At 41.8% G+C, this 27,365-nt stretch overlaps 1 protein-coding gene across 1 annotated transcript in view; it reads right to left on the reverse strand.

Annotated features, from left to right (window-relative positions):
• LAMB4 (laminin subunit beta 4) overlaps positions 1–27,365 on the reverse strand; it is a 41,745-nt gene that overhangs the window by 2,139 nt on the left and 12,241 nt on the right. The window contains exons 11-32 of the mRNA XM_069883129.1: positions 25,761–25,870; positions 25,203–25,282; positions 24,049–24,199; positions 22,081–22,266; positions 20,793–20,914; positions 20,010–20,124; positions 18,861–19,038; positions 18,339–18,482; positions 17,837–18,068; positions 15,995–16,152; positions 14,265–14,489; positions 12,953–13,173; positions 11,666–11,762; positions 10,943–11,318; positions 10,412–10,572; positions 7,233–7,438; positions 6,185–6,388; positions 4,434–4,578; positions 2,400–2,607; positions 1,653–1,791; positions 1,232–1,408; positions 62–215 (exon numbers count right to left, since the gene is read on the reverse strand). Coding sequence (XP_069739230.1) covers positions 62–215; positions 1,232–1,408; positions 1,653–1,791; positions 2,400–2,607; positions 4,434–4,578; positions 6,185–6,388; positions 7,233–7,438; positions 10,412–10,572; positions 10,943–11,318; positions 11,666–11,762; positions 12,953–13,173; positions 14,265–14,489; positions 15,995–16,152; positions 17,837–18,068; positions 18,339–18,482; positions 18,861–19,038; positions 20,010–20,124; positions 20,793–20,914; positions 22,081–22,266; positions 24,049–24,199; positions 25,203–25,282; positions 25,761–25,870 — 3,789 coding nt within the window. The remainder of the gene's footprint in view (positions 1–61; positions 216–1,231; positions 1,409–1,652; positions 1,792–2,399; positions 2,608–4,433; positions 4,579–6,184; positions 6,389–7,232; positions 7,439–10,411; positions 10,573–10,942; positions 11,319–11,665; positions 11,763–12,952; positions 13,174–14,264; positions 14,490–15,994; positions 16,153–17,836; positions 18,069–18,338; positions 18,483–18,860; positions 19,039–20,009; positions 20,125–20,792; positions 20,915–22,080; positions 22,267–24,048; positions 24,200–25,202; positions 25,283–25,760; positions 25,871–27,365) is intronic.

Genomic DNA, 27,365 nt, shown 5'->3' on the forward strand with positions numbered 1-27,365 from the left:
TAAGGACTTCAAGTTTACTTCATGACTCTTTCACTGCTTACGATGGAAGTGAGAACACCACCTGTTATTCGTTTAATTTTTTTTTCAGTCTCTTCAGCCAGTTTTTCTGCTTCTTCTTTCAGCTGCTTCACTTTTTCTAGTGCTACTTTTGGAGGTCCTTGGGCTCTTAGCTTTTCTTGAAGAATGGTGTACTTTCTCCTAGTGTCAGCAAGTTCCTGTAACAAAAAATCATTGCTTAGTTTAAGAGCATCTCATAATTAATGTACTGTACCAAAGGAGATTTTCTTATCTTTTTTGATTATCTTCCTTGAACAAAATTTTAAATCTCTCATTCTCTTAAATCTTAAAAAAATATCCTTGAGTATATTTGAGCAATGCTTTCCAAAACCTGATGAAAATCAATTAAACTGCGAGTGGAATAATGTTAAGTGTCAAGGGAGGGTGAGGATATAAAGAAAGTATAGCTTAAGATTTTTAAAGCATCTGCTGTTTTTATTTCTTTCAATAGGGCTTTTCTGGAATTTTCAGTTTTTCTATGAGTCTGAATTCAAATTTAATACATTACCTGTAGCATTATTTTGGTTTTTTGTTGTTTTTTTTTTAACATTTTTAGCTGTAGTAATATTTACCAGCTAACTCCATTCCATGCTGATTCCATGCTGTCAAGGCTGCAGTTTAGGTTTCTGCTGTGTTTCTTACAATCAGGAAGCTTGGTCATTCTCCAGGCTTTACTGTTGGTGCCTGGTTCTTGCAATTTTAGCAGATTTCTAGCTGCTTAATGCATTCTCAAAATTTGGAGCTACTTAACCACCTGGCCAACCAAACACTCCAAGTAACTCCCACAGCATTTTTCTCTGAAAGAGAATGGCATGGGATGAATGGCCGGGCTGCTTCTATCACTCATATATTTTACTATCTGGTTTTGTGATTTATTCTGTTGTGTTTATTGGTGCCCATGGTAACTATGAGTCTTATACACAGCACAAGAAAAAATGTTACGGAGTAGCCAGAGAAATGTGTATGTATTCTTTCATTCAAGCAAAAAGAAGTGTTATTTGCAGAAGCCTTAAAATAAAATAGAAATTATTCTTAACCTGTGGCATTTTACACTGCATGGCATAAGGAAAATGCTTTGAGGAGAGCAGGGCAACACAATTGCACTTCCAAATCAAAAATACTATCAAACATGGACGGAATATTTTTTACTATAATACATAGCAGAAGGGCTTACATTATCAATATTCTGGGCTTGCTTGTGTGCTGCTTCTGCTCGTGCTCTGGCCTTTGTAGCTTGATTCTTGTTCATCAGCAGTTTTGCCTGCAATGTGGCAATTTCATCTTCCATCTCAGACTCTTTTGCTGACAAATCATTCAGTTTGTCGAATGTCTTGTTCATTTGGTTCTCAGCCTAAAACAGAGCAATTGAAGGCTGTAGTTTCTTACACAACGTCCATCCAGCTTGCAGAGTGCAGTAATAAAGGATATTAATGCCAACTGACTAAGAAAAGGAGACCCTTAAACTTTATGGAGTTGGTGTCATATCTGCACCACATTCTAGTTTTATTTATTTGAGTTTACATTAAGGAAACTTCAAGATGAAGTGGTATGAAGATGTATGTAGTAAATAAATGAAAAGATTTACAGTGAGATACCTGTAAGATTTGTTTTCTGATGCCTTGTATCTCTTCATTTAACTTTATGAAGGTGGTTTTGGAGTGTCGTTGTGACTTCATAACATTTTTCAGTTTATTATTAATTTCATCCACTGGCAGAAGAGCTTGAGCTTCTTTGCTAGAATGGAAAAATAGAAGCATATGTAGCATTGTGGTGTGGAGAGCAAAGCAAGAATGTATTTCATATGCACCCATGCTCACATACAGGAATGTTCCCCTTAGCCCAACAACAATCATTGAAATTGTGGTTTGTAAGTTCGCGAAGTGAAACCTCAGTGAGGGACCTTGTGCTGAGAGCACATGAGTTGCTGTATTAAAGGGGAGGCTGGGTACTGTGGGCTGCCTGGTGTTGCACTGCTAGTAAGGAAAGCTCACTTATGGGTGAACGTATTTTCTCTCTCCTAATTTTAAAACTCCCAGTGAACCAGATGTAAATGGTCCATTAAGTTCACCATGGAAGTCCGTAGCTGCCTTGGCTTCCTTGACCTAGCAGTCAGAGGAGCCAGGAGGTGGCCGGAGCTGCCTCCTTGCAGCACGTTGACTCCCGCAGCCTGAGCAGTCATGGCTTGTTCCTGCTGCAGAGGCCCTGTGGAAATTGCAATTGTTTGCTGTCATCTGAGCTTTCCCTCCAGTGTTAGGATACTGCATGGGGCATGGAGCGGTGCTACCACGCACAGTGCCCCCCAGGCTGGAGTCAGCACATCAGTACAAGAATACCCCACTCACTCAGCTTCTTGTGCCTCCAACAGCAGCATCTGAGCTTCCTCCTGTTTTTTGTTTCTCTTGCTTGCATTCAGTTTGTACTTCTCACAGGGTTTCATAACGATCCTGATTTTGCCAAGCATGCCCATGAGCTCTCGTGGAGTCAGAGGAAGGTTTATCTGCAGAACGTAATTTGCTACCTTCTCAATGTCTTCTGGAGGTGCGCTCTCATCTACAACAGAAATGGAGCTGAGAGTATCCTGAAGCTGCTCCTTCTTCCCAGTGAAATGTAAATGATTGTTATGGCTGCCTGCCCTTTGAGTTATGTGGCAGAATAAAGCTGACAGGCACAGCAAGGGGGTAAGAGAATTATCTCCAACATTTTGTAATTTAATACTATGCTTCCAGGTACTGCTGTTAATGTTGTCAGAACTGGCTAAAATGAGGATTTGAACCCACTTTGAACTGGGTTATTAAAATTCTGTTGTAGAACTGAGCCTGTGGAAGGTTTTAAATCAGTGCATGGCACAGCTAGATGTGTCAGAGCCCATTTCTCCCCTGGCCTTCCGATCAAAGAGGCACTGGAGAGACTGGGGTGTGACTGTAGCTTTCCAAGCCAGCCAGTGGGTGTAATCCCTTCCCTGGAGTCACCACAATATTGAGAAAGTGGTTCCTTTGCTGGTTAATGAGACAGGCTAAGCTACAGAAGGAACTTGGGTCAGACTCAGATAGGATGGAAATTTACAGTAGAAAAGAATGTAATTTGATGACTTCCCTTACAAATGAGCTTGTCCTAGTTCTTTGCTAAAAGGCACAGGGACACAGAACTGGAGTAGTCAACGCCTTGTGAAGTCCCAACATCACTTCTGTTTTCTGCTCACTTCCCTTCATAGACAAGACCTTGGGTGATAAAGCACTTGAAACATGTTAAATGTTTATGCTAGTGCTCCAAAATAACTCACCAAGAACTAAATAGAAGACATTAACTGTGCAAGCAATAGTGCATTCCTGAGAGCTGTTTTCTGTAGAAATATATTAATCTAAAGTTACCATTCATGTCAATGCAGAGTACAGCAAATGTAGTATAACTGTGTGCATCTCGGCTGTTATTGTTTTTAAACTTTAATTTACGAAACAAAAATCAACAACAACAACAAAAAGGCTTTTAGAATTGTCAGTAAATGTCATACATCTACTGTGAAACATAAAAGAAGAGCCAAAGGTGGAATTTTCAATTGCTATTGAATAAAAATTATTAAAGACTGAAATGGAGCTTTTCTTCCAGTCCAATAAAATAACTTAAATGCTCCTGATCAAAGGGAGTCCTCTCCTCTGCCCTCCCTCCCATCTGGATGTAGAGGTATGAATGCCACAGGACTGCCAACATGCAATCCTTAGACACTTATGAGATTGGCTACATTCAAGAGATTAAAAAATTCCTGCCACGTTTGAACTCCTTTGATGTGCATCTCGTAAAAAAACTTAGGATCTGTTTCTTACAGCAGTTTTCTGCAACAATGAGGGTAGAAAATGTTTTAGGGTATATATGGTTGTTTTGTTATTTTTTATGAAAGCTGTGAAATTCTACCAGAATCCTTTGATTCCTCGAGTTACAGTTTTACAGAGACTATGGAGTGGTATGTGTCCTAATTCCCACGCTCCCTACAGAGAGCCTCTATTTATGGGCCTGGAAGAAGGGGGAGGAATAACAATGTGAGGATGCATTGGATGTGCCTGATCATTATATATTGTATGATATTATCTTACTTAGATAAACCAGGAACTGAAAGGATAACTTGCATGCTTCAAATTAAGCACATTTATAAAAAATGACAATCAGAATGTCATCAGAAAGATCTGACAATCAGATCTATTGGAAAATTAATACAAAGTACTGTCATATGGGAGAAGGAAGGACTAGGGAAAAAAGGGATTGAAAAAGACTGCACAGATTGGCAAGTAAATAAAAAATTTCATGTGTATACAGCAATTTCATTTTCTGGCTATTATGCTATATTATATTGGAATACATATTACAAAAGAACTTTGCATATTTACCTAACAAGAAGTCTTTCACTTTTCGGATGAACTCCTTAGTGATTTCTCCATCAACTTGAATTTGATTCATAGCCCTCTCCAGTTGCCCATTAAATTGGGAGCCTTTCAGCTTGTTGTATTCTGCCATTTTTCTAATGCTTTCAACCTAGAAATATTATAAGAAGTAGCAGTGCCATTTCCTGGTGGTTGTCTATCATTGCTCGAATCACTTGATGTAGCTTTGAAATGTAGAAGGGGACCCCTTGAGGAACTCCAGAAGTTACTACATCATGGCCTTCACCTGGCCTCAGAAAATGCCTGAATCAAGCATTTTTATCTCTTTGTGACCACTGCTAAACCACAACCCCTTCTGTTTCTAAAAGAAGGTGCTGACTTATTTTTTATTGCAGTACTGCAGCTTATCGGTGATCAGATTCAGTACAGAAAAGGCACATAATTGAATTTGACTTTTCACACAAGACTTGCTGTTAAAAATACACTTAAGAGGGCTCAAATAAGGAAAGCAGAGTTCAAGGTTTGTCTTTAGAAGTTAGATTTTGCCATTAATTTAGTAGATGCTTAGTGACATGGTTTAGTGGTGGACTTGGCAGTGCTAGGTTAAAGATCAGACTCGGTGATTTTAAACGTCTTTTCCAACCTAAATGATTCTATGATTCTATTCCAACGGTGTTTTGCTTTGCTGGGGGCTTTGCCTTAAGGAAATGCACAGGTACTGCCTCTCTGCAGTCTGCAGAGGGAAGAGATTTGTTGTTTCTCCATGCAACAATTCAAATTGTGGTGGTTTGCCTTCTGAAACATCTCAAAATACTTCACTCATAGTATCACAGAGCAGCCTGAGGCTGATGAGTGCCAAAGGCAATGTCCCAGCAGCTCACCATGTCAGCAGATGCCTTTTGCTGCTGCCCCTCTGTGCCCTGGGGCCCCAGGCATGTGTCCCGATTGCTCATTTCTAAACCCTTGCTCATTTCTAAACCTGTTAGCTGTGAGGCAGAGTGTCGAGTGCATGTTAAAATGGGGAAATGGATGCCTAGGAACCCTGCAGGGACAGGACAAAGCCACAGCAGAATGACATTTCTGTTGGAAAATGTGTTCTGCCTATATCTATAACAGGCACCATCTCTGATTGTTAATAAGAACAAGCTGTCCTTACTGGCATTTTGGAATTTGTCTGTTTTGTTTCCTTGGCACCTGTTCCGTTGGCCACACTTGGCTTGAGTTATTTTTCACTGCTACTGCGCAGTACAACTCACTACTTGATGCCTTTCTAAACATCACCAGGGGCAGAAAAACTTCATCTTGAAATTATTTGCAAAAATTATTTAAGGGCAAATGTAAGAGTAATATGAAGTTGTATAAGTAGAGCTTAATTCTATGCACAGCAGTAATTCCACTGCGATAAGCATGGACCATACTCAAGCTACTGACAAGCGGTGCCATTTGAATCTCTCCCAGTAAACACATAGGCAATACTAGCCTGATACCACCAACTTCTATAGGCACAAGGCAGCATGACCCGTGAGATCTTGGCAGTGGTGAGGAAGAGGAAGGCATAGCTAGAGGCACAATCTCTTGGTGGGACTGGTACTTAATATTCCTAGTACTGAACTGTGATAGGTCTGTGCTGTTGGGACAGCATCACTATGTCACTGCTCTTTGTCTAAGGAGCAGTTGAGATTTGTATAGATTTGTGAGCTCCCAAAACTCATTCTCCATCCATTTCACTGAACAAATGTAGGTTTGATATACAGCACCTGATTCTCAGACTCCTGTAGGTGAGTAGTCAGATTATTTAGCAACACAGCAGTCTCCTCAGCTTTCCTGAAAGCAGCAGTGGAGAGAGGAAGAGCTCCGCTGCACTTTGGGCCACCGCACTGCCTGAGTCCGTGGCTGTCCCGGCACAAAGCTCCCCCGCAGGTGGCTGTGACACAGGACTGGTCTCCTGGCAAACCACAGATCTGCAATAAGGAGGATGCTTACGTCAGGACTCCTCTGGAGGCCTGAGATACACTCCTGGGGGAAGGAAGATGTTTGACATCATATGAACACTGATCATAGGATGGGATTTCCCTGAAGAGATGGTGGTCTGGTCCCTCCAAAGACAGGTGTTACTGTCAGTTGCAGGTTTCCCCCCCTGTCTTGAAGGATGCAATGGCAGCTCATGGCATCAAGTAACCTTGCAGGAACCATTTGTTGGGCTCTATGTGTTGCTCTAAGACCCTTACTTTACTCATCCATAGCAAAAGGGATGAAACTGTCCCATGACCATATGCAGCCCATGGATCTATAGCTTATTCTAAAGGATCCAGATCACCACTCAAACAACATGTACCACGTCTAGCCCTCCATATAGTTTGACAAAGGCCTAGATGGATGATCTGTACCAGATCAAGTATTTATTGATGTCCTGCAGGACAGAAATCCCTTCCTATCCCATGAGTGATGCAAAGGATATGTGAGCATTCCCTGTCTACTCCAGGGCAAAGTCGCTCTGCTTAGTTTAAGTTACACAAGGAAGGAAGTTGGGATTAATCTTCATGAATTTACACTGATGTCCTCTGGAGACTACTTAAACAGTTCCTTGTGTTCAGTCTGCCTTGGAAGCAAAGGTTTCCAGAAGGGTGGTAGTAACCACAGCTGAGAAGTGCAGCTGTTTCTGACGTGACTGCATGTCTGTGCCAGGGAAGTGTCGTTTTCCAGATTTAAAAATGCATGTAAGCACCCTCTTAAAATGAAACCTACTAATAGAGACAAAAAAAAGAGATTTTTGTTTAGCTCTCATTCAAAATTCACAGTGTCTACCTTTTCATTCAAGTTTTGGATGTCTGGGCTCTTGATCATCTTGAGCTGTTCCAGCATGTTGCTTGCTTTCAAGGCATGATGACCCAACATAGTGAGCGCATGGTTCCTGGTGTGCTCTGAGTATCTTACAGTAGGACTTATCCCACTGGTCTTCTGTTCTGCCAGTGACGACACTTCAAAGTGTTTCCTGATGTTGCTGATGGCCTCTGTAGCAACAGAAATAGGGTTTAGTCCGAACTATGTTGTGGTTGCATTTAATTCTTGAATTTTGGACAAATTGTGAATGACAAGTTATTCAGTTTGCTGTCACTGGTGTTTGATTTGGGACAGCGTGGTTGGATAGGAGCTGTCATTTTCTCAGTTGAGCTTTCCAATCTGTTAATCAGCCAGTTGCCAAACAGGAATAGTTCTTAATATTCATAAAATCTCTGATCTGCATTCATTAGTAGCCCATGCATTGCTGCCATTGTTGACTTCATAAAGCCCCTGTCATTAATGCTGTTTTGAAGTTTAGAAAGGAGAATTGTTTCTGCCAGTGGTAAAACTTATGAATAACCAGGAAAGCATTTGTCCTGTCTATTCAACATAGCACCCAAAACCTAAATGGTCTGCTGAACTGAGGTCAACATTTAGATTACAAATGGGAATTTATGTGTTTTCTCTGGCTCTGGAAAATACAATTTCAGGGTTGATGTATTAAAAAAAAAAAAAAAGCATTTGCATGATAAGCTTGTGGGCCAGGCAAAAAATGCTTTACAGCAAGAGTCTTGTTTGTTTAGTGTAAATTCTCCCATAAGCAGAATCAGAAAGGTTGGAGAATATTACATTTTCTTTGCAGATTAGCAGCCTAAGGAAAGGACTCAGGCCTTTTGCAAAACGTATAATTTAAAGCTTCTGTTAAGGCTTTCCAGATCTCCAGGGAACCCAGAGTTGTCCCCAGATTCCCAAGAGGAATCACATGGAATGAGCCAGAACTAATGTGTCAGTAGTGAAAAAGCACTGGAGATCATTGATTAATGCCCCGCTTTGAGCTAGTAACTAACACTAGGTGAAGTCAATGACAAGGCACTTGACAAGTCCTGTGTTCTTTGAATCAAGCTCTGAAGGCCTTGGACTTGCTTTGATTGAAGCTGTTATCGTGTGGAACCAGCACTATTCATTTTATCTTTTAACTCTTGGAAACAATGTACAGTTTAAAGTTAGCGCCTAACACAAAGTACCTGGCAAGAGATTGCTGTAACTCGGTATCTAAGCCAGAGACTGTGCAGCAATTCCATTGCAGGAATATTTTACAGTGGTTCAGCTCTCCGTTAAGTGGCCAAATGCGTTTTTCATGCTTGGTTTGTGATGGAGATGTAGAGCGTCCAAGTTCCTTTACGTTAAACACAATATCTTGGCACAGGCTTGATTTACAGCCTAGGACGCTGTGTTCACTGTGTCCCTGTACCCCAGCGGCTGCAAAGCCAGGGGCCAAGACTGGAAACCCGTAACTTAATGAGATCTCATAAACTGCAAACATTCTTTTAAGGACACTTGTATCTTGTTTTTTCCTGTGATTTTATTTCATCATTAGATATTGATGTTTCCAGGTCAGCTAGCTCAATGTACACATGTGCAGAAGTCTCTGAGTCCTGACCTCATGTAGAGAGGTCAGTAGGAGCCCATTCGCCACGTGTGTCTAGGGCACAAGTGTCAAATGTGCCCCAGATGATACACGTGGCCAATGTCCTGCTCTACCCCAGCCAAAAAAATGAGGGGAAAAAGCAGGCAGGTATGGCTCTGTACCTAGGATTTACTGCTGGTCCCAAAATGAAGACGATGTGAGGGAGCCAGGCTTTCTACCGGATATCAGAGGAGCTGCTTATCTTGAGAGAAATGTTTTTTCTGTGCTGTTAGATGCTTGGTAGCAGGACCAATAAATATTTGTGGTCCCGGCCAAAAACTCAGCCTAAATTCAAGGTCTTCCTCTCCCCACACCCCCGTGCGCTTTTTATAGGGCTGTTTATCTCCTGAGGCTGAAAGATGTAGTGGGTTTGGAACGTGACCAGAGAGCGCTATGGATGCTTCAGCTGTGCATCCACTGACCTCCTTGGGATTTATTGTCTCTTTGTCTTCCTGCCTTTCTCAGAATCTGCACAAGATGCAGCTGTATTGGGAAGTGGAGCCTGGGAGAGCTGTGCTGACCGCTCTTGTGGGGATCTGAGTGGAAGAGCTGGCCCCAAAGGCACTGTGAAGTACAACAGGGCAGGGAAACCCTAAATATTAACTAATTCCTTTTTCCACTCTTCCCTTCCCTCATCTTTGTATTCTGTTGATTTTTCCTTCTTTTTTTGTCAAGCTTGACTAGGCCAGTCTTTTTTTTCATCCTAACGAAACACAGAGGAACTGTAAATGGGAGTGTATTGCCTTTAGCTTGTGCCTTCTGTGGGCCACACCTATCTTCTAGAGGTTCACACCTTGGCAGCTGTCTCTTTGGAGAGTACACTGCTGATAACTTCCTGCCACTGTGGATGATCTAGCATCTGTTCAAGATCCCCAACTGATACACCCCCATCTTTCTCCAGGAATCAGTCTGTGACATTGGCATTCCTGCTGTTAGCAGCTGATTGAGACTGTGCTTAAGCACAGACAGTGTAATTCTTTAAAAAATGCCAGGGATCTCAGTTCTGACTTCACTTTTTTTGATGATGGAGAGCTAGTTTCTTACGACAAAGTCATGCATTTTCCCATGGGAACACTAAGAAGTTGCACTATGACTCTCTGCTTTAATTAAACAAACTATTGCTATACAGCATTCTTTAAGTGTTGCTAAGAGCAAGAGGAGTCAAGCAGAGAAAAAAATCCTTTGCTGTTCCACTGTATGATCTGAGAGTCTATACTGTGAAACTGAGTGGTTTTTAAATCCTGATGTAAACATCTGGATTCATGAGACTACTGACTGATGTGACCTTGGCACATGCATCTGAAATTTAAGATGCTAAAAATCATAGCATTTTAAGATAAAATGGGGTTTGGAAGGTCAGTATAAAATGCTGCAAGTATTTACATTTTTGTGCTACCACAGGAAGATAAAATCTAGGAATCTTTGAACTGTTATACGGCTCAATGAAAACCACAAAAACATTCTGCAATTTCATGGAAAACATTCACCTATTTCAATGACTTGCTGGCTGCCTTACCTTTGAGGTTCAAGTAATGGAAACTTTGAAGCAGATGTATTTTCTGTTGTAGAAGTTCATACACTAGGTCAGCTTCTTCCCCAATATCTTCTATGTTCTTGTTAAGGTCAGGAAACTCATATAGCGTATGGTGAAGGGGATCCATTTGTGCAACTTTTTGTCTGCAAGGGAAATAAAGAAGTTATGCAGAAATCATTCCAGATTATTCTTAAACTAGAACTGAGATGCATGATATTTTAGGAGACAAGAGATAAATTTATAAATGAGCAGAAATATTTACTTGCAATGGCTTATTTAGAAAACACTTAGGATGAACTGGAAAAATCCAGCATTTAAACATATGCTTGTGTGGGAACGATAATATAAATAAGGATTATTTTCTTCGAAGATCTATTGGTATGGTGGCTTGGTAGTCCAGCATCCATATACTGATCATAAATGGGACTTGATGGGTAGGGGTGGCTGGGTGGAGCCCAGAGGAAGGCTGCTTTCTCAGCCAAGGGTGTTTTTCAGGAGCAGCTGAGCCCTTACTGAATGTAGCTCTGAAAATCCTTGATGCCTGAGAGGGCCTCCAGTGAAAGAACAGGATGTCTCAAAATTCTTTCAATTTCAGAAATGGCATCTTCAAAGGCTTTGAAGCGCATGTCACAGCTGGGCATTCGTCCTCCTTTATCTTCGAGCTTTGCAACAAACCTCATTAACCCCTGAATAGTCTGAGCAAGGGCAGTAATTTCAGTGTCCCACTGATCAAAACAAAGATGACACTGATGGCAAGAAGGAAAGTCTTTCTCAAAGCCGCGGCTGCACTGGTCACAGAAGCGACCGGTGACTCCAGTGCGGCAGTTACATGCACCGGTGGCTTTGTCACACTTGGGCTGGTTGGTTCCCTTCGGGTTGCACTTACACGCTGCAAGAAAGGGACAGCAAGTTACATCCAGTTTCTGTGGGATTAAGGCATGCAAAAGGTACAATTGTGCATTTCAAGACAATAAAAGCAAACTAGTGTTTGAGTTAGAGCAAAATGAGACTGCCTGGCTAATGGCTTGTCTTCATCTCTAACTTCCATGGTCTCATCAAAACCATAGAAGAAGCAATACAGATAAATAATATGAACAGTTTTATCCATCTTATACACAGAAATGTATGGAAGCCTGCTTCTCTAGATGTACATCCTCTCTCTCCTATGAATATAAAAAGGAAACATTTATTTTGAGGCAGTTTCTAATCCCATTCTCCCCACTTAGTAATACTTACAAATACAATGCGTCTGGGGATTGCCAAAGTAATTTTCTTCACATTCATCACAGTATCTTCCACTGTAGCCTGTCTTACATGGACACTGACCTGTAAACTGTAAAGACAGTTACGATTAAGAGTCCTGTGGCTGGTTATACATTATTTACTGGGTTTCTTTTTCTCCCTGTGACTTATGTCATATAGCTGGATGGGGACTGCAGGGACGTGGTCTTTAAATGCCATGGTTTGTATAGCATTGGGTTTCTCATCTTTCTTCTGAAGGTGTGAAAACAAAATGGAACTTCAAGAGGTGGTTTTACTAATATGAAAGATTTTTTTATGGTCCTGCCTACAGACTCTCTTTGAGAACTCATCCTCTGACTCTGATCTGAGAGAGGATTCTTTTCCTTTGCAAAACAAATCTATTTCTTATTTTTGCTGGAGCAAAGTACTCATCTTAACATTTAAACTTTTAGCTACATGATCTACTAACTGCAACTGAAAACCTCAAGGTTACATTATGCATGTTGCCCTAGAAAATTTATTTTGGAATTCAGCTGTTAAATAAAACTGCAGGGAATTACAGCTCTGATAACTGGCACAGCTCAGAAAAGCAGTAGTAGTCCTTTGAGGTTAAGAATTAAATTTACTAGGGAAAAGAATAAATCCACGATATAAAATGGAACAAACAGAAACCATATTGAAAGAAAAATGTGAAATCACATCAGCAAGAGCTTGGGATACAATTCTGGTGCTCTCAAATCAATTGCTGTTGAGTCCATGGGCCCACAATTTTACCTTTCTGTTCTGAAAAGCTGTTTACTTCTACATTCTAGCCCTAAAATGTGCACAGGAACTAAAGATGACAAAAGGTACTCTAGCAGTCTGACAGATGCGTGATTAACATAATGGGCACAGCTGCTACTTTATGAAAATAAACACTTTAAAAAAATACTCATAAGACACTCAGGTCCAAGCCTGGATTGCCTTCTTCCCTACACAATGGAAGTTCTCACAAGGCATTTTTTTCCCTGTGTGATATTCTCTTACAAAGTATTTTTAAGATCCACTTGACAAAGAAACACACAGGGGAAGAGAAATTGCTTACAAGCAGAGCAACATTATCTGAACAGCACATTTGATACAATGACCCAAAGTGTGATTGCAGCAACTACAAAAACTTGCAAAAACTTTGTTTTCAGGAGAGCAGGACAAAAAAAAAATCCTCATTTGTAAGAGGGTCCCCACCATGCCTTGCCAAAACACCACCCCCCAGGTTCCCAAAAAGTAGAGTCATTTTCTTGCCTGGTTGCACTGGTTATTTAGGGAGTTTTTTGGATCACAGTCACAGATCTGGCATCCTTTTCCACTAGCCAGGTTCCAGTAGCCAGAGGCACACTGGTCGCATGTCATGCCCACCACGTTGGGTAGGCAAGGGCAAGCGCCGGTGGCTGGGTCACACAGACAGGCTGCGTCCCCGCCAGGGCACATGGCAGCGCGAACACCCACAGGATTGCACATGCATCCTGGAAAAAGAAGGACAATTACTACAGCAGATGATAATATAGGCAGTTGATGGACAGTCAGAGCTGTATGTAAAGCCCATGCTGCAGGTTTACTTCTAGTAATGTTGAACATATTTTTAATCTCATACAGTTTATCTTTCCATAATAGCATATATACCGCTTTGAGCAAACTTACTGGGAACATTCAGTACTTTTAATACAGGCGCAAAAAAAATGAAGGCATAGTGAATTTTGAATATTATTAGAATGAAATGTTAAATATGCTGAGTAGGAAGAAGCTGATTTACGGTAGGCACTATCCAGCGTGGGAAACCCCACACCGAGTAAACCAAGTAAGATAAGAAGCCTTCCTTCTAAGGAGCCAAAGGTTCTTGCTTAGCTATTTCTAATTGACAATATCTGAGAATGAATAAGGAATGGTCTTAAGCTGTTAGAGACTTCCAGAAAATTAGTTTATCAAAAATGCCTATAACTGCCTGGCTTGTAGAAATTAGACCCTCAATCTGGAACATTTGTGAAAATAGTCTTTGAGAAACGTTGTGAAGAAACTTATGCCTTGCTTTTTCTTACACTTCTGCCTTTCTAAGTGCTGAGTTATTAACAATGTCCTCATGGAGTCTATTAAATTGCCCAAACAGTCTCATTCTAGCCACTTAATGAAAACAACTGATAAGGCAGGGAGCTTAGCAAGGAATCATCTTGCTAAGTGAGCATTCCTTAGCTGGCATCAGCCAGCAACATGTTTAAACAATGATCTTTGATTCATTTAGTTGTGATTCCTTCCTAAATGGGCTGAATGCACTTTTATTTTTCTAACAGAGTGTCCTCATTTAATTTCACAAATTATTATTTCCTAGGAGTGTTATTCAGTATGAGATTTAGTGAGGTCTGGATGATAAAGAATTTAGTAGATGCCATATTAGCAGTTACTTGTATCACTGGATAGAAATTTATTCAGTATTCTCATATTTCACTCCATTGATCTGCTACAGTTTTACTGTCCCACCAAGGGCTAGCCTCTCCCTGTAGCCTTATTTCTTTAAAACTTCTCTTAGTAGTAAAACACAGTTTCAGTGCTGCTGCTTACTTACTTTGACAGTTTTGATTGAAGGCTGAGCCAAAATATCCTGGTTTGCAGAATTCGCAGTTTGCTCCATGGGTGTTGTGTAAACACTTGGTGCATTCCCCAGTGACTTGGTTACAGGACTCTGGGTCTGTCACATCAATGTTGTTATTACAGGAACATGGAGCACAGTCAAGTCCGAGTCTGCCTGGCATTTTGTAGAACCCACTAGGACACTCATCACACTGATTGCCTGTTGAGGAGGAAGGCAAAAATATTCGCTGGCTGATGGGAATTCATGTGAAACATTTAATTTCCACAATGCTGTTAAAAGATTCAAACTGTCTGTGCAAATGCACATTGCCAATGGAAAGTATCTACCTGTAATCCTATGTTCAGTTTAAATAATATCTCTCACTTTGAAATCTGATGGAAACTTTCCTTATTCCAAGTCATTTTTACCAAGGAAGTCCTTTCAGTAGAAGTAAATAAGTACCCCCTCATGCCACAGTGCCAAACATCTTTTTCCAGGAAAGTCCTTTCAGTGCAGTAGTTAAGATTGACCATATTTGCAGGGTTTTCCCTGAGGCCTTCACCCCAACAGTATCATAGGAAGGTGTGGAGTGCTCTTTCCCTGAGCTCAACAGACCTGACCTCCTTTCCATAACCTCTGGAGGATCCTCAGAAGATCAGACAAGCTCTGGGACGCTCTGTCCTTGCTTGCTGGCATTGTAATAACTTCTACGTGCCATCCCAATACCTGTCCTGATTGGGGTGCTACCTCTCCTCCTCTCAGAAACCTTTCAGGGCAGGCTGGTGTCTCTGAGATTTCATCCACTGGCTCTTCCTCAATGAAGGACTACCTTTTCTTTTGCTGTGGTCCGCAGGACCAGAGCTTTTCACAGTTTACAAGAAAGTCAGCCCAGTGTCGCAGAGGTGACCAAGAGCCCTGCTGGGAAGGAGCAGGAAGAAGAAAGTCCAGAGCTGAGAACTGCAGTAGTTTGCAAGGATGGAAGTCCCGTGGGTAAGTACCAACAAGGAACATTTTGGCTTTGCAGCAGTTACTCAAGCAAAACTGCTCTTGACTTGTATAGATGACAGCATTGGTTTAGGTTTTGGCAGTGTTCCCATTAGGGTTTGCATCCATCACCAGATATCCTTCTAATGCCTGGAGGAAGAAAAGTATTTTCTACTTTTCATGAAGAAATTCAAGCTAAGTCAATGAGAGCTTATAAAGCATGGCATCGGTTTACTAAAAAAATAACTGCATTTGAGGCAGCTGAGAATGGAAACATTTTCTAAAGCGAACATTTGAATGGTGGAACAGCCACTTTTGGGCATAACATAAAAGCCAGATTCTTCTATATGAAGAGCAATTTTCTCTGATTAGGAAATCCTATTGGCTTCTTTTAGTACCTTTTTCTTTCTGATTTGGGTTTCCAACACTTGTTTTTCAGAAGTAATGAGCAACTGCAGTTCTCCCCCAGGGGTCTCCACCAGGATAGGGCAGTGCCCGGGAAAGAAAGAGGTTTTCAGGGAGTGTCATCAGATTAATTAAGGGCTTTGCTTTATCCACTGATTGCACAATTCCCACTCTTCTCAATCAGGACTTCCTCATCCATATGGGTGTTAACTTCTCTTATCTATTTTATTACCATTATCTCACTTGACATTACTGAACAGGGAGTGGGTGGAGGATGGTCATTTTTTCTCTCCTATTTTAATATAATCAAAACCAGTCTTTGTTTTGCTTCATACCTGAATATCCCTCAAGACAATTGCAGACAAGTTGTGCAGTCTGGGAGTCCTGGTAACAGGAATGTGCAAAATAGTTATTGCTTGTAGGTGTCCCAGGGCACATGCATGGGCGGCAGGGTTCTCCATTCAGTGCGTTTCCATAATAGCCATCCACACACCTGTAAAAGCAGCCAACACAAAGCAGCAGGAATTGTCAAATGCTCCTCTCAGTGCCTGCAGGTGAATCAATTTATATATGTGTGTGTAACTATTTTAACATTCCAGGTCATTGTAATGCCATTTCCATTAACAGGTACAGGTATATTCAGCTTCAAAGGTGCTCTCAATCGGAAAATCAGAGCTGCATTCCCAAAATCTGGAGTATAAAGAAAAAGTGTTTTCTTTGCAAGGAACATTTCTGAAGACTTTCACTTATTCTAGAACAATTTTAATCTAAAGAGTAATACATAAATTCCATGTAATCTAGTCTGTATACAAATCTAAGTGAGAATTCATATATATGATATATCACACATGCTCTGCATAGACAGCTAAAATCTGCCATTTATAAATTCTATATATTCACCTATCACCACATCTATTCATCTATTTCCATATGTACATACAGAGGGTGGTTGGCATGATGCAAGCAAGTCCTGACATGGGTGAAAAATCAACTATTCATCAAGAGCACTCAGACAACATTGAGTATTTCAGACACAGCATATGTATTGAAATAAACCATGTCCTGCCTGACACATTCTGTAAACTTGGGGTGACAGCTATTTTAAGGCGGTGGTGGCTGTACTCTTACCTAGAGAGGCAGGGGGCTTTGGAGCCTCCTTGGGGGTTCAGCCACTCGTAACACCCTGAACGCCTTTGCTGTCTCCATGTCCTAACCCCTGTGGACCCACAGCTGTGGCGATGCAGCAGCTTCTGAAGCATCCTCAGTCTTTGATCTGCTTTGCTATGGCAAAAGGGAACACAATTCTATATATGTATACAAGCCAGGCTAAAAGCCTTGGATATTCGATTATCCTCGCCCTGGGGTTTGGAGCTCCTGCAGAGTCGCAGGGCAACAATTAGTTCAGTCTCCCATTTTTAAATCTATTTGCCACCTAGAAGCACAATATCCAAAGGCTGTATTGTCCAAAAGCACTGCAAGAAAAGCTCAATAGGTTTCACAGGGAAATCCTTTTAAAAGTGAATGACAAGGCACAATCCAGACAAACTAAAGAAAACAGCTAAAGAATTTAATTCTGACATCCATGCTGGACTCTGATACTGCTGCTGGTGTATAGGATGAAATAGAGGGCCGCTGCTTTGAATGGTGCTGGAACATGTGGGAAAAGTCATTTGCTGGTCATATGGAAATAGTACAAACAAGCAAATAGGGCATGTTTATTTAAGCTCCTCAGAGATAATTGCAGGTAATAAGATGAGTGTTTAGCACGAAGTTTGCCTCTTGGAAATTAAAAGCTGACAGGGCTCAGTGTATCTTACATGCAGGTCTTTCCACATATTTCCAAGTGCACGGTGCTGTGGCCACCCACTTCTCAAATGTCTTCTTGCAGAGAGCCCACTGGGGTGCTGAGTGTGTGCCACGTCTGCAGTCTTCCCACAGGTGTTAATATGCCCCTTCCCACACACATTTAGTGTGGGAAGTTATAACAAATTATTAGTTATAACAAATTGTTACCTGCTACTCAGCAGTGAGGTGCGATGTAACTCTGGGTTTAGGCATGGTTTTCCAGTTAAGGCCATTGATGCATTTGTGGGGATATAAGTGGGCTCCCAGCTACACACAAATTTCTGAGAGCATTGGTGTTTGTGTGAGCTTTGCAGCACTGCCCATAAATTTACCTTTCGCAGTGGCTTCCAGCTGTAAACCCGCGGCAGTTCAGGCACACTCCAGTCACTGGATCACAAAGCTCTGCGTAGCCGTGACATCGGCAAGGGCGGCAATAGGGAAATCCATAATACCCAGCTAGACATCGGTTGCAGCGCTGACCATCCACCTCCTGGCGGCAAGAGCACTGCCCTGTCACCTGGTCACACAGCGTGCTCAGTGAGCCTTGCGGGTGGCATTCACATGCTGGAAAACATTGAAAGCAAAGCAGCGTCCTGAGTGTATTCCTACCAACCTCACACATCATTGTCACTGCTCAAAGGCAACGCAAGTAGTGGGGATGGCAAATTTATTATTTGTGGAAGCATTTTTATACTTGATTTTTTATATTATTTTATACATGAATCCATAATCATGAGTTCAGAAAATCCATAATCATAGATTCAAAGCCCTAAAAAGTTGGGGTATGCATGAAGAGCCCGATATTGCTACAGGTGCTGGCTGCCAAGTACTCACCATAGCAGCCGTGGAAGCCAAAGCCGTAGCTGCCTGGCGAGCAGGTGTCGCAGCAGCGTCCCACGACGTTGGCTTTGCACAGACACTGCCCTCCCAGTTTACTGCAGCTGGTGTTCAGCGACCCTTGGGGATTGCATTTACAGGCTGCCAATGGGAAAGAAAATCAAAATTTACAGCAGCCAGAAAACTAGGAAAGTTACTGCTTTGGCCACTTGGTAAAGCTGTATCTGATTGAAACGATTTCCAGAAAACACGCCAGCACTGTCATGGTCCCTTTCACACTGCTTCATGAAGCTTACCAGGTGTGATAAGGTCTCTGAGACCCATGCCACCAAAAGGTGTCTGCAGCACACGCAGGGTTCAGTGAGCCATAAGCCATATCCTGGATGTCCATACACACCACGTGCTGATCGCCTTCACTTACCTTCTCTACCACAGGCTGAGAGCTCTCAGTCAACACACCCTACAAACTCACAAACCAGTAACTGTCCTGAAGAGCTGCCTGTGCAGGTTGCTCCTTACCGGCTGCACCATTGTGAATCCGGGCTGACATGCTCACTATGAGCCGTGCGCACGCTTCAGGCAGGACGTGAGGTCCAACTTCTGATGCGATTTCGAAACAGCGATATTTCTGGTACTCATCTATATCCTTCTCACTGCATAAGTTCTCCACGGAGCTGATTCTGGGAATAAGTCCAAGCTTTGGCATTAAGAAGGAAAAGAAAATATATTTGCTTAGATATACTGAAAACCAGAATTTCCCACATTCTCTTATTGTGCTCTGCATTGCAAGGCCAGAGGCCTGTAGCCCTGCATTTCCAAATCTGCCGTTGTGCTGCTCAGTCATCTAAATTCACATTTATTCTGAAGGTCTAGACATTCCCTGAGTTCTTCCAACAAAAGAGACTGCATATTAAAAAGTCAGACTATAATAAGACCTCAGATACATGTTCAGAGCTGCTTTTTGCTTCTAAGAGGAGCCACGTTGATGACTCCAAAAGCAGTATCTGGCCAATAATTTTCTTGTATTACTCAGATAAAGAAAAATCAGCTGAAGTCTCTATGTCCAAGTATGGCCAGCCCTTGTCAGCCCTAGTTCTACAGAAGTAATTAGAGGAATGGACTTAAAAATATTTTTCTCAAGAGAAGGACCCAAAACTAACACCCAGTTCCTGGCTTGGTGGGAACCTGGGAAATGTCTGTACCCAAACAGTACAAAACTAACTCTACTTTTGCAATGTCATCTCTAAATATATCCACGATTTTTTAATCAGATTCAGACAAATTACAGAGATTTAAAAATAAACCTAAGTGATTAAGAATCACATGAATTTATATCCCTAATCACAGCACCTTGTTGGCATGTGTGGAGTGTGCTCATAACAAATAAGCAACATGTAGTGATACATGCTCTGACTATTAACATATGCAACAGGTATGGCTTGATGAGCTATCGTGGCATTGCTCCATGAAAATTAAAACAGAAACAATTCTGTTTTTCCATACAAAAACATGCTAACACAGTGCCAACAGAGGTAACCAGAAGCACACTCCCCTGAGTTTTTATTAAAACACACTATGAACGGTTTTACACTATTTTGAGTCTGTGTAAAAAAAATAATCACACTAGTATAAATACAGCATCAAAGGAATTGTGATATAACTACTCACTGAGTCAATTAAGATGAATGATTTTGCGTTTGGATCAGAGGGCTGAGAAAAATATATATCCACAGAGTATTCTGTTCCTGGCTCCAGGCAGACTGGAGCTTGCAGAAGTGCAATCCTGTTCAGCAGAAATAAAGCACAGTTATGGCAAGGAGCTGGGACAAGGCAAGTTTACTGGATGCTGTGACTGCTCCTTCCCTTCTGTGCCTGTATCCTAACACCTATAGCTCCAAGCAAGCCCTGCTGCTGTGAGGAGCTCAGCCAGTCCCGCTGCTCGCAGGCTTTGGGAAAGCTTCATGACTTCTGCCTGGATGACTCACCAATCCAATTTAAACCTGGTGACATTAAACTGAAAATGGTAGGTTTCACTACTTCAAGGAAAGGAGTTGGCAACTTACTGTTCCTATTAGTCCTTTCCTGTCCCTGTTTGATCAAGACTTCAGTCACATCCTCTTTTTTTTATGTAGGTACCAACTAAAAATAGGCTAGGGCAGTGATTTTAACTCAATATTTCCTTTCTATACTGAAACAGCTGCAGCTGGATCTTTGCCAAAGCAACAACTAACCCCAGCAGGATCTCAGGCTGCTCTCCTGGCTTGAGCAAACCATTGCCAGGCTGAGGACTGGAGCATCAGACTCTTCCTTAAAGCCTACATGGTGTTGTGTTGTGACAGCAACAGGAAAGGCCACACATGTGTTTCTAATATTCCCATTTTCCCACACATTTATCGCTCCGCAGAGCTTCAGTAAAAGATTTGTACACAGAAAGGATGGGAATAGTCAGACCTCTTTGTAGCTGGGAGAGGCAACACATGTGGCTCCTGTGAGAGGCCCTTGTTTTTGCAGTGTTGACTTGACGAAATAGCAGTGGGCTGGATGGCAACACTTGCCAGCCAGTCTTCCAAGGACTATAAATAAAAGATAAAAATTATGGTCATTTTTCATATCTGGAAAACCCACTTCCTCTTTGCCAATTTTAATGAAGCCCTCTGAATGATTGCACAATGCAGTGACAAAACAGTTTCTTTGTTCTTTATGGAACTTGGTGAAAAATGCATCATATTTGCAATAACTTATTGAAGAGCAAAGATGGAAATGGGACCTCAGCTGGTGCAAATGGAAACAGCTCTGTTAAAGTCACTGGAGTTGTTTCCTTTCTTAGCACAGTCTTGTCCCAGTGATATTCTTCATTATCTGCCTCCTCTCACATCTAATGAGAAATAATAAACATAAAAGTCTTTAAAATCCAACTGTTTACTCTAACCCTCGGAAGGAAAAAGTTACATCAAACAAGCCCATTGCAAAATTGTTCTCATGTTTTAAGACACCAGGAGTGTTGTTTGCCTCAGAATGATGGTAACAGAACAGAATACAATAGGCAGAAGGAGGATCTGGAGTGGTGGAATTGTCCCAGGGTGCTGCAAAGCAGAAGAGCAAGGCATGTACCAACACTGGTACCATTAAATCACTTGTCTGAGCTTTTGAAGACATCGGTGCACATGTGGGTTTAACCAGATTTGCGTTAACAGATTTCCCTAGACATGTCTTCATCATTGAGAAATTTTCCAGGCAAAAAAAAAAAAAAAAAAAAAATTGGTTATTTTCTTACAATTTTCAGGCCAGCTGGAGCAGCTGGGAGTCTGGCTGTCTGCATAATCCCTGGACATATATCTGCTCAGATCACTCCTGCCTGCGCACATTTTCTGGGCCAGAAAATAACAGCTAGAAATACAGAATGCCCACCTAAAATGAGCTGCATTTTGCACGCATCAGATTTGTGAGCAAATGTCCAATCCAGTTGAAGGTACCAATAGAGAAACTCCAGAAGATGAAATCTTGGTGGATACTTAGAAAACACTTGTAGTGCTGAGTTTTCAGGTTTGAGTGGAAAGCATTAAGGGGATCAGTGGAGGGCATTTTACTTGTTTGAGAGGGATGAAAGACAAACAGGTTTAAATTTAAATATATATTTAAAGAGTGTGACAAGTTGCTGCATTCTATTATTGTCCTATTATTGACAAAATGGGCCCTGCGTATATCACAACATCATGAGCACATAAGAATTCACAACTACCTCAGGCTCATAACGAATTGTGATATCAAAGTCCATAGCAAAGGCAACATTGTTGATGGCAAATCTCAACCCAGCGCTGCTGGGAACACGGGCAAAGCCGGGTCCCGTCCATGTGACAGACCGATTGGCACTGGGCTGCCTGAAAACCACCGACACAGCCGAGTCCTGTCCAAACCGCATCAAACTCTGCAAAGACATTTTGACATTTTCAACAACACACAGAGACAAATTACAAAAAATAATAACTCAGAACAAAAGAAAGGAAGTATTTTTTTTGTTTTTTACTTATTTCAGCCATCAGTCAGGCTTATTTTATGAAAAAGCTTGAGATTGACAATCTACAAACTCTCCCAAATGTGGGATGTTTAGATATGAAGAAAAGCTTTCTATAGCTTTGCAACAACAGCAACAAGAGGGACTAGAATACTCCATTTGTGTCTGTATATTGGGCATCTCCAGGCATTCACATAGCAAACCTTAAACAGGTTAAGCTTGATTTCATACATGGTCAGACTTTTCAGTATAAGCTGAATAAATAAATAGCAATACTTACAATCACAAAGCTGACAGCATTTAAATGTAGTAGGAACCACGTTAAGAATGGAAAATAGTGGAAATATTTTGCAGGGAAAACAAAAAAAATATTTTACCTTTCATGCATACTCTTGTCTTCTAAACAGTTCATCCAACCTGAGCCTACAACGGCCCAGGACATAGCAAAGCAAACCCATCAGTGTGAATTACAAAATGCCTGGCCCGACTGCATACCAAAAAAATGGATTTATATTCCATCAGGATTGTAACATGTAGGACTGCAAATCCCATGTGCTCAGAAATTTCCTTGCTCTCTCTTGTAAAATAAGATTTTAGTATTTGGTGGAATCTTAAGTAGCTATTCAGGTACCAGTTTACCTGTTCCAGTCCCAATTTTCTTACACTTCGTTTCTTGCTCCTGTTTAATACAATCTTTCCATTTTCAACTGTGAACTCATAGCCTTGCTTCTGGAAGTAGATGTCACACCTCGGAAGAGTGCTTGGTTTAACCTATGAAGTAATGAGAGAGGGGCAGCACTGTCTCAGCAATTATGAATGGTTGATAAGCAGCTAAATTAAAATCCACACTCTTAAAACAAGCTCTGTTCTCTGCTGGGTGAAACTCTAAACTATGGCCCAGCAGCTGAAAAACCTTTTTCCTCATTCCCTTTAACTTGCACTTCCTCTCGTAAGCTATGCCCCAGACATCTGTTTTCCATTTAATTATTGGACTCCAGGATGATTACTGGTTGTGATTATAGTTAAATATTTGTGGATGTGACCTGCAAATAAACATTTTTTTATTATTCCTTTTCTATAGCTTCTGGACAACACATCGGAGAAGAAATGTTAATAAAAACATAGGCAGCAGACGGGATGCATTCCAGACTTGTACTCTGCATGGGGAACAACCAGCCCCATATTGAGAGGGGAAAGTAAATAAATAAATTAATTTTCCAAAAACATTACAGATGGATGCCAAATTCTTGAGAGAATTAGGCTACAATCAGTGGCATTATATAAGGCAGCAGGAATGAATCCAATGGAGCAGAGGAGAATTTGGTTCTTCCTCTGTTGGAGACTCCCAGAAATATCAAAATTCGTTATAGCTACTGGCAGCTCAAACAATTTCCTCTAATTTAAATAATTAAATTAATTTCTTTAATTCAGCCTACACTTGAGGAGCAGCAAGGACAGCTTTGCAGGATACACCATGCTGTAGTGACTGTCCCTTGGTAACAGCCATAGTTATGGAATAGTCCATGAAAAACAGGGATGAATTGAGGACAGTCACGAGACTTGCTTTGCATCTCCCTGATAAAAATCCCACCCCAACTGCTCGCCCGACGAGGGCTCCTCTCCTCAGGCTCAGGACTTTTGCTTCCACCGCATGGATCCCCTCTCAGTACAACACCTAAAAATCCAAATACATACCAAGGGTGCAGAGCCAGAAAGAGGCTTTGCATGCTCAGCTTCATAAATGTAATAATCCAGGGGTAGAAAGAAGTAGCCAGGTGCTGGCTCATTACACTGGCGGCCCACGATGTTGGGAAGACACTGGCATTGACCATCCTTTGGTGAGCACCTGGGGTAAGAGTAAAGGGAGGATGTCAGAGTGCAATACGGTTGGGTCCTCATAACACAGGAGCAGCTCAGCTCTACCTTTGTTACACTTTTGCTTCATTTCTTCTGTTGTCCGATTGCTTCCCTTATTACATTTCTTCCTACCACCTGCCCCTCCATTTCTGATGTTGGACTTATTCAATGCCACTTTTTCATTGCTTAGGAGACATGACCTGCTTTAACTTTCTCTATCCATTCCATATCTAAAGCACAGATCCTTTTATCTCCTGAGCACCCATTACTATCTATACTTGCATGCATTTCTTGTGTCTATTACTGTACCTAATACTATTCTGAAGCATCTGTCACCCGCAGTTTTGGAGGCAGGACGTGAGATCAGAAGGACCTGATATTTGATTCAATATGGTAGGTTCCATACACTTACACTCTTATCTAACATGTCAGATGATTACGAGCTTTGATTTATCTGCTTACAAGGAACTGTTTTGCAGCATCGGACTATGTACTCCTATGTCGGAAGTCTAACAGCAGTAGAGAAGATCCCTGCCTAGGAGACTTCTGGAGGAGTCCAATTGAAACCAGGCATGCTTCTAAAATTATATATTTTGACTACAAACCAGTAAGTCAGAAAAGATTAGGATACTTCTAGCTTTTAAAGTAGATGTAGGAAGGTAAGTTAAAAACATTTCTTCTAACTCACTTCTAATCTCTGATAGTATCAGGGCCTCTGGTTCCCTCAAGCCATGTAGTTTATATTTTATATTAAACAAATTGTGTCTTGAGCTGACTCAAAGTTGACTTCAAGGGAAAAAAGTAAATCCCTTTTAAAATCCCAAATGAATTTCTAAGATCCCAACCCAACTTTGCAGTATTTGTATGGGATGAAATTACGTCTATAGTCTTTTTTGCCATTAGCACTGTGACTCTATTAACCTAACTAGAAAATCCAGCAATTTATAAAAGTTAAAACCAAGAAAGAAAGAAGTTGAAGAACATTAACTTACAAGTTACTGTAGGATCCACCAATATCACAGTCACATGGAGAACAGCCATACAAGCTGCTGCCAAGACCCCAGTATCCCACCTGGGTTAAAAAAGTGAAAGATTTTTTTGTGGCAAAAATTAAGTATGTAAAGCACAGCAGAACTTATTCTCTAGGATGAATGATGCTCAGGAGCACTGCTGTGCTGCTGCCTGTGCTTGGCCATGGGAGATTGCTCCTCTTACTATATTGCATGGGTGCTAAGCCACTGCAAGAAGAGACAGATATTTGCCTATTCCTGCAAGCAAGTTGCTCTGCTAATGGTAAGGATGGCCTGGGGACATGACTTTTTATTTCCTTCCCTTCCTGGGAGCGCTCCTCCTAGTGCAATTTGACTGCACAAATGTTTGCAAGCAGTAAAAGAGAACCAAATGTGTCAATGCAAAATGGGAGCATAGAGCTGTAAATTTATTTTGAATTTTCACCAATTATTTTTTTTTCTGGCAATGAAGAGGTGGGAGATGGACGAGGGGACTTCTAAAACCACAAGCAGAAGTAGCAACAGAAACTGGGTACGTACAAGGCATTTTTCACAGCGTCGCCCCGTGGCAAACCGCTGGCAGAGGCATCCTCCGGTGGCAGGATCACAGGTGGAGAAAGGCAAACTGCCAGAGGGGTGACAGTTGCAGGCTGCAGGGAGAGAAATCCATGGTTATCTCTGCAGGCCTCAGTGATGGCAGCGGGATTGGCCTTTGCTTTAGATGTGGCATCAGTGTATCAGCCTGTATCCTCTGGGTGGATGCTCTGGGGATGTATGTGCCCTGGCACCCTGCAGCAGACGTATCCTCCCCCCTCTCCCTGAAGCTGCTGAAGAGGCTGCTCTTTTGCTGAGTTGCGAGGTGAAGAGGGGCCAGACAGAGGTCTGGTGGCCACTCCACATCAGCGGCCGTATCAAAGGCCATCTGTGCAGCAAAGATAAGTAGAGGAGAATGAGTGATTATGTCTCTGCCACTCGTTTGCCTATCAGGATGACCAAACTGGCCCATGGTCACCCCCCCCCGCCATATACCAACAAAGGTGTGTGGAGGTACATCATAACTGTGGAACAAAAACAAGACTCGGAGGCAATCCTCAAAACAAAAGTATTAATAAGATTTGTGAATTGAAATCTATATATGTTATACTTGGCTATGAGTTTCTCGTGATGGAAACATCCTGATCTACCACTCTGGAGTTCTCTGGGTTCCTACACACTGGCGGGGGTTGTGCTGCAATCCATTGTCCCCCCTACCACTGGCATCACCGACAAGACTGGGCGGACTGGCATCCCAGGTGTTGTCGCTACGGAACAGACTATAAGAGAATGAGAGGAGCAAGCACAAATGGGAGCTCCCACTCAGCTGGTCTGAGATCCCTCACCAACGTCAACAATCTACAAGCACCAGAGCATTTGCAGAAACTTCACTCACAGCAGCTTCGAGGAAACATCTAGAGACTCTATCACTGAACTCCGCACAGGTTCTGTAGTCCTTTCCAAATCCTTATAGGATGCTAATTTTGGCCTAGACTTCAGCTTATATTCTTGATTTAGAACTGTAACATTATAGGTAATAAACTAAATGTTTAAATACAATTCTGGGTCCTAGTCTGTCTACCTCAGAGTGTGACAACAGCCCCCAGACTGCCCTCAAGGAACAGACTGTGTGCCCAGTAGAGACCCTCTCCGGGGGAGCAGGGCACTGGCAAAGTCTGGTGCAGTGATTTTCCGCGTGCTTTGCACTGACCCGCACTGCACAGTCCTGGCATGTTGCTGAGTACCGTGTCAGGGGCAGCATGTCCTCACAGACCCCCAGTGTGCCTGCATCAGAGAGGCGTGTGTTTTTCAGCGAGCCTTGCTCTGACAAACAGCTGGCTGGAAGTTCTCCTGGCAAGGCAGCAGCTCCTGCCATCTCTGTGCTGCTTCATGCAGTGGCAGGGTCTGAGTATTCTAATAGCAGTTCCTGGGATTCCCTCTGTGACTTTTCATTAACCCTTGCACTGACCTTGATGCTGAAATAATTTTCATGTCTTGTAAACTCCTTTTTCAATTAAACTGCATATTTCACAATACTTCTATTAAAAACAGACTGATGTACTGTAACACACTATGTATTCTGCAAGTGATTTTGCATCATTTCCACCTCAG

This window comes from Phaenicophaeus curvirostris, chromosome 1, assembly GCF_032191515.1.
Source record: "Phaenicophaeus curvirostris isolate KB17595 chromosome 1, BPBGC_Pcur_1.0, whole genome shotgun sequence".
Lineage (NCBI taxonomy): Eukaryota > Metazoa > Chordata > Aves > Cuculiformes > Cuculidae > Phaenicophaeus > Phaenicophaeus curvirostris.